The following is a 7,336-nucleotide window of genomic DNA, read 5'->3' on the forward strand; positions in this document are numbered from 1 at the left end:
GAGATACTATCTAACACCCTTGAGGTTAGCCCAAATCAGAGAACAACAAAAGCTGGAGGGGTTGTGGCAAGATAGGATCTCTCCTCCACTGCTCATGGTTGTGTAGATATGTATAGCTTCTATGGAAAGAAATCTGGCGATATTTAAAGAAAATGGAATTTGATCTACTTTATGACCCAGCTATCCCTCTACTGTATACACCCAGAGGAGGTAAGAAATGAAACACGACTAGTTGTCTTCACTCCAATGTTTACTGCAGTGCAATTCACAATCACAAAGAGTCGGAAATAACCCTAAACCATCAATAGACCAGTGGATTAGTAAACTCTGGCACATACACACAATAGAATACTATGCATCACTAATGCATGGATGATCACATGAAACACGCCATTTCATGGGAAGAGTTGGAGGAAATTATGCTAAGTGAGGTTAGCCAATCACAAAAGGACAAGTACAATATGAGTCGCCTGAGGTAAGTATAATCAGCACAGTAGGTATAGAAGAACAGCCCTTATCTCACAATATACGGTTGAGGTGCAGGTTGTTGGGTGGAGGTCAGACTAAACCCAAGGAGGTACATGTTAATCCAATACAAAGAAGGGGAAAGAGGGAAAAGGGGGAAGAAATAGGGGAGGGCAAAAGTGAGATGATGGCATGAGGAGCAGGTCAGTGACCCACCGAGGAAGAGAGTATTGGTTATGTCTCCATAGAATTGGGAATGTGCATACAAACCACACTATGCCTCACGAAACCATGAGAGCAATATACCTCGTGGAGGACTGCATGATAAGATCGGGCTACAGAGCTGGCCCCAAGCAGAGCCTAACTGACTCCCTCCCTGGAAGTACATGTGACAGAGAACAACACTAAACCTACAAGGTGGGTAAAGGGACCAACATGTCACACCCACATGGAAGCAATCCAGGAAGGAAAGAGAGAAAGGGACAGTTGGCCTGGACGCCATATTGGCACACCCAGCCCGGAGGATGATGTCCCTGCACAGAGCTGCTAAGGCACAAAGAGGACTGTGGGGCCGACAACAGCTCATGACATGTTGTCCCCTTAATGGAGCATACGGTGACAGAGGACAATAATAGCGACAATGGTGAGGAGATGTTAGGGTCTGACACCACCCACCCCACCCCACCCAGACCCACAGCGGGGCAAAGCAAGAAGGGAGCATAACAGATCAACAACTGGAGCAAAGCCAAGCCACAAAGCCCCTAAAACGCCCCCGAAATAGACTTCAGGCTCGGAGGGACACCTCCAGGACTTCCTGCAGGACCAGGGGAGACAGTCATAAAGGTCAGTGGACAGACCTGGAATTACGGGGTTGTTTGTAGTATTAAATTAAATGGGGATGAGTTGAGGGGTGCCAGCCCCCACCCGCTGCTACTACTTTCGGGTTCAGTAATGCACAATTGTACGGTTGAGCTATATAAGTATTATATTAAAGTCATCGAGAGCATGAGAGACACAATAATGCAGTTAGACACATTACATGGTAGCATTGCTCACCTCAGCCCAGCTTGGTGGTCCCGTGGAGAGAAAGGGGGAAGGGAAGGAGGGCAAGGGAACAAGGGAGGGAGGATGGGAGAGGAGAGGGGGAAGAGAGGGGAGCCAGAGAGAGGGGTCAGAGAGCTCTATATTGCTGACCCACGACTATATACCTTTTGGGGGCATGCCAGCCCACTAATTACAGGTAGAGACATACATCACAGGGAGGGGCTGCACTACAGGTTACACAGCAATGAGAAGGGGTGGTCTACGGACTTACACGCAATAGGACGAGGAGGGATTGGGGTATACACGTGACAAGATGGGCGGATCCCAGATTCAGGATGGAAGCCTAACTTCGGATGTCACAGAGCCGGTTTGGCCTTTTCCTGGCCCAACTGATAGAGACCATTATCAGTAGGATGCGAACTCCGCCCACAGGAGCCTGTCCATTGTCCCCAGCACCAGGGAGCAGGCACAGTGCAGTCTGGCAACTGATGGCTCTCAAAGGGAATGCCTGCACATCTGACCTCCCCCCACAGTTGTTTTTCTGTTATGTTTTTTCAATCTTTTGTTTTCTTATTGTTTGGTCTGTGTCATTGTTGGTTTGCCTACTTACCGTATATATACTCCAGTATGAGCCTACCGAAATAGCAGCCGAGGCACCCAATTTTACCACAAAAACTGCATTAAAAATGTGCTGGAAAACTCAGCTTCTACATGAGTACATATGGCATATAAGACAAGCATGGGAAGCAAGCTTGAGGAGAAAGCAATAAGACCCGTGGACCCAGAGGATCTTTGAACAAATAATGCCCCAGACAGGGCAACGAATAGGGAATTAAAGTCAACAAGGAGGATGTGGAGATCCTATGGGTGTTGGAACAACAGCAATTTAGCTGAGAGAAAGTACTAAGAAGGGGAAGTACGGGGAACATGGTGGTTGGACAGGAGCAAGGCCAAAGGTAGCAAAGCTATGGATAAAGGTATAAGGATAGGTGTGTACATACGTAAATACATTAATCCATAAAAATAGAGGTATTGGCCTATGTACATATATTTATATGGCAATACACTGAGGTAGTGGATGGACTTCGGGCCTCTGTTCACACCCTCCCTCGATACAAAAACATTTTGTTCTACAAACTGGCATTTTGTGATGCTCATCTCCCAGCACAATCGCTGAAGACAAAATGAATACATAAGCAAATGTGGTGACGAAAGCAGATGGTACCGGGCTATTAAAAGACATAGCATCTGGAGTCTTGAAGGCTTAAAGTTAAACAAGCAGCCATCGAAGAGTGAAGCAACAAGCTCACATGGAAGAAGCACACCAGTAGGTGTGATCATAAGGTGTCATTGGGACTGGGTAACAGGCATCAGAAGACGCATAACAAACAAGCAAACAAACAAAAACATATTGTTGAGAATGAGGGGGGTCAGAGCAGAGACACAAAGTCCCTCTGGAAACAATGGAACATCCCACCATAGAGGGGTCACAGTGAAGGGATAAGTCAACCAGGGTGCAATAAAGCACCGATGGAACACAATATTCCTCTAGTTCCTGAGGCTTCTTCACCCCCTACTATCATTACTCCAGTGCTACTTCTCACTCTGGACTACACCAGAGCATGTATACAGGTACAGAGAAAAGATAAAAGCTCACGACACATGGAATCCAGGAACAGGAAAGGGAATAGCAGTACCAGAAGGGTAGGGGGAAGAGTGGGGAGAGGAGAGGAGGGAGGCGAATCCAATCGCAAGGATTGACACATAACCACACACCCCCTCTAGGGGGAAGAACAACAGCAACCATGGGGGCAGGGAGACAGCAGTCAGTATGAGATATGAAAATGATAATAATTTATAATCTATCAAGGGGTCACGAGGGTGGCGGGGGGAAGAGGAGCTGATAACAAGGGCTCAATAGAAAGTAAATGTCTAGAAAGAATGATGGCAACATAGGTACAAATATGCCTTAAATAATTGATGTATGAATTATAATAAGAGTTGTAAGAGTCCCCAATAAAATGATCTTTTGATTAAAATAATAATAATAAATAAGACGCTACTGATACTTGCAAGACTCTGGATACAACTCAAAAACAAATCGCTATCTTGAGTGAAAGAAGCCAGTCACAAACTTGTGCATAAAGTATGATTAATTGACATAAAAATACCACAAACTGCTAATGAATCTATAATGACAAAATGAATCAGTGGTTACCTAAGGCCAGGGCTGAAGTAAATGGCAGATTGTAAAAGTCAAGTAGAAATTTTCTACATCTCGGCTGTTAACTACAAGATGTCCAGTTCCAAATGACCATCTGCTGCATGAGAGAAAGGTGAGGCTCTCTATTCCCGTAAAGATTTGCAATCAGAAACCAGAGGGCAGTTCTGCTGTTTTCTATAGGAGCAACATGAGTCACAATCAACTTGATAATGAGTAAGTTGGTGGTTTGCTTAGTGTTTACATCTGTCAAAACTCTCAGTTTGTAGGGTTTTGTGTGTAAATTATGCTTCATAAACTGATTTTAAAAAATAACTCCATTTGAAAGCCTGGACACAGAGATACATGCCATTTCCTTTAAGCAAATCTTAATCACTCCCTCCCATGCACACCCCAGTTTCAACTTTTTCACCCTGTGGGTTTACACTGATCCTCTTTGCCTTCATCTTGTTCGATTTGTGAATGCTTAGAGTCACAAGATGGAGTAGAAACTGAATTTGTGGCAGACAGAATCTAAATGGTAATCTTCTTTCTTCTAAACCCTTGGGCCTAATATGCCTCACACTCTCCCTGCCACAGGATGAAGAATCTAATTGCTGATGATACCAAAGCTGGAGGAACAAAGAACACTGAGTTGCAGTCCAAAGTCACAAGAAATTGAAACATCTAATAATAAGCAGCAGGAGCTGTTTTTTTTCTCCAGATTAGGATGGAGAACTGCTCCATTAACATTCAAATGTACTTCACCCTCAAAGTGGCTTGAGGAAACATTTGAAGCTATTGTAAGAAATAATAGCATACAATCTCACACAAAGTAGATTGCCCAGAGAAAAAGAAACATTATTATTAACGTCACATCTCATTCTACATTATTTTCATTTTTGAGATCAAATATTCAAAACAGGCTTACCGGAGGAACGATTTAATGTTTTCAGCGTTCATTTCGGATACCAGTTCCTGGCGCACACTTTGATGGGACGTGGGTGTTTCTCGGAGAGGCTTGTTTATAAACCAGCCTAGGAGAAAGCCCACCACACATATTAAGTAGTTTTTAACATCTTTTAAAACCCAGAGGCCACACCACAGCCCTTCAGAAATAGATCATAGTGAGCTTTAAAAAATAAATGCAAAGTTTTAATTCTGATGGTAAAGTAATTTGGAGTTGGGAAAAATAAACATTTTTAAAAGAATGTTCTTTATTTTTCTCATATTTCAAGGAACCGCCCCCTTCTCCCTTCTTGTTTTTCCCTCGTATAGTAACCAGTGCTTATTTTAATAAACGACAGAGAATGGGCACTCACTGAGCGTTATCAGAAGGGCTCTGATGGCGTAGTAAACACTACTTGTTACTGAGCGTTTACAGGGTGGAAGTTTTGACTCACTAATATTGCTTGGAAATGAAACCAGTTTTTTCCTCCCAGAGGCTGAGAAGCAGTATTAACTCTCTTTCCAACAACTTGCAACATTACTCGGCATCCGACTGACTACTGAACAAATGTTGACTTCAGCCACATTTTCTTCTCGGGACGGCCAAAATGTATTGCAGTCAGTTTCTAGTTTTGCAGAAGTTCCTAGAATTCCCCAGAAAGAGATCCACAGGCCCAGGCAAGCTCAGCCTACAGCCTCATCTCTCCACTTTACAAGCTGTGCCTGAGCGGTTTAGAGCTTCCAGCAGAGAGGGAGGGCCTTGGAGAGGTCTGTCAGCAGCCCGGGGTCTGGCTAAAAGGTTCAGAACACTTACCTGCTAGCAATCCCACCAAGAAAGACACCAGCACTGCGGCCAAGCACAGACAGGCATATAAACGACCTCTGGATTTCGCCATGGCTTCTTCCAGACCGAGCTTGGGGCGCCTGCTGGGGTCGCGTGTGTCTAGACTGGGAAGGAACAGAAGGAATGAGCTCAGTGGCCCAGGGAGTGTCCAGGTTGCTGCAGAGCAACAAAGCCCCGCCTCCTCCTTCCAGCTCTGTCCATAGGGCCAAGGAAAACCTTGGTGGTCTCTCTGAGACCCTGGAAGGGAGAGAGGGAGCCCCACAGGGTAGGGGACGTCCTCTTCCAGTTTTCTGGCAAATTCTATTCAACTAAGCCCAGGCGAAGCCACCATGGGGGCTGCTGCAAATGCTAAAAATGTCCCTACTGGTCTCCAAAAGAATGTTCCTTATCCTGCTTTATGCCACTCAACCCCCCACCCCACCCCCAGGGTCCTCTGCGTCAGTATTGGCTTGATGGCAGAGAGAGAGAGAGAGAGAGAGGCTAGGAATAACATGTAAGCACTGTGTTCATTATCTAGAAGGGCTCTGATGGCGTAGTAACTACTACTTGTTACTACTTGTTGGTTACTTGTTGGCCTGCAATCAGCAAGGTCCTCAGTTGGTAAATTACCAGAGTGCACCATCAGTTGTTCTGCAGAAGAAAGACCTGGCGTTCTCCTACAGTAAATGGTCAGTCTCAGAAACTCACGGAGCAGTTTTTCCCTGCCCTACAGAGGTCACTGGGCGTCGGTCTCGACTTGATGGCAGTTTTGGTTTTTAGTTTGGTTGATTATCCTCTTTTACTGCCAAATTCTCCTTCCTTGTTTCTACCTGGTCAAATTCTAAAAGTATTTATGGCTACTTCAAGATAACTAGTTCTTCAACCATGCATCAACATCAAAGTTCATTGGATTGTGTACCTTCTCTCTTCCACCCACCCCCTCCACCTCCAGTCCCCGCTCAAATAAGGGAGACTTGACTGGGGGTGGGGCGGCGGGGAGAACCATGAGGTGGTCTGCTCCCATAAAGATGTACAGGATCAGAAGGCTTAGAGAGCAGTTCTGCTCTGTCCTAAAGGGTCACTGTGAATTGGAAAGGACTCCATAACACTGGGCAGTGGGTAGAATAAGTCTCCAGTTTCTCCTCCAACTGGAGTTAATACCTAGCTAGGAAATTGTCCATTCAAATTCAAGTTAGCCTTTGGAAGTGCCTTGCAACATTACGGACACTTTCACAACAAATGGCACTCCCTCTGACCTCACCCTCTTATTATGCTTACAGAATATTAATTAGAAAGTCGGTTTTGGAAATTCACAGGGGCAGTTCTAATCTGTCCTATTGGATAGATTGGAAAGAACCCAGGCACTACACAAAGACTAGGAGGTCGAACAGAAGTGAGAAAAACTAACCATCACCCCAGAACTACTGATCGCCCAGTTAGCAAAACAGAGGGAGGCAAAGGTGATGTTGGCAAAATCTTAAGGGGAAGGAGAGGTGGAGAACTGTTTCCCTACATACCTGTCCAGGGCAAAGGAAGGTGAAGGGCAGATAAGACACATTTCCTTATCAATAGAAGAGAACAAAGCCTGCAGCAAACTCACTGCAATGGAGACATTCCAATCCACAGCAACCCCGTAGGAAAGGATGGAACCGCTTCTGTGGGTTTCTGAGGCAGCATCTCTTTACTGGAGTAGCAAGTCTTTCACCCATGCAGCGGCTGGTAGTCAGCAGCGCCAAACGTAACCTACTGTACCACCAAAGCTCCCGTGGAAGAGACCAGAGAGAGTGAAAAGGCTGGGTGGAAAGAGCCGGGATGCTCACAGTGCCCTCACAATAACTGACTAGACTTTGGGGTTC

At 45.4% G+C, this 7,336-nt stretch overlaps 1 protein-coding gene across 1 annotated transcript in view; it reads right to left on the reverse strand.

Annotated features, from left to right (window-relative positions):
* LOC101660793 (N-acetylated-alpha-linked acidic dipeptidase 2) overlaps nucleotides 1-5,553 on the reverse strand; it is a 68,440-nt gene extending 62,887 nt beyond the window's left edge. The window contains exons 1-2 of the mRNA XM_004708894.2: nucleotides 5,472-5,553; nucleotides 4,641-4,746 (exon numbers count right to left, since the gene is read on the reverse strand). Coding sequence (XP_004708951.1) covers nucleotides 4,641-4,746; nucleotides 5,472-5,553 — 188 coding nt within the window. The remainder of the gene's footprint in view (nucleotides 1-4,640; nucleotides 4,747-5,471) is intronic.
* Nucleotides 5,554-7,336: the final 1,783 nt, after the last annotated feature.

This window comes from Echinops telfairi, unplaced genomic scaffold (genome assembly GCF_000313985.2).
Source record: "Echinops telfairi isolate 266 unplaced genomic scaffold, ASM31398v2 ScPeMD7_1713;HRSCAF=2227, whole genome shotgun sequence".
Classification (NCBI taxonomy): Eukaryota; Metazoa; Chordata; class Mammalia; order Afrosoricida; family Tenrecidae; genus Echinops; species Echinops telfairi.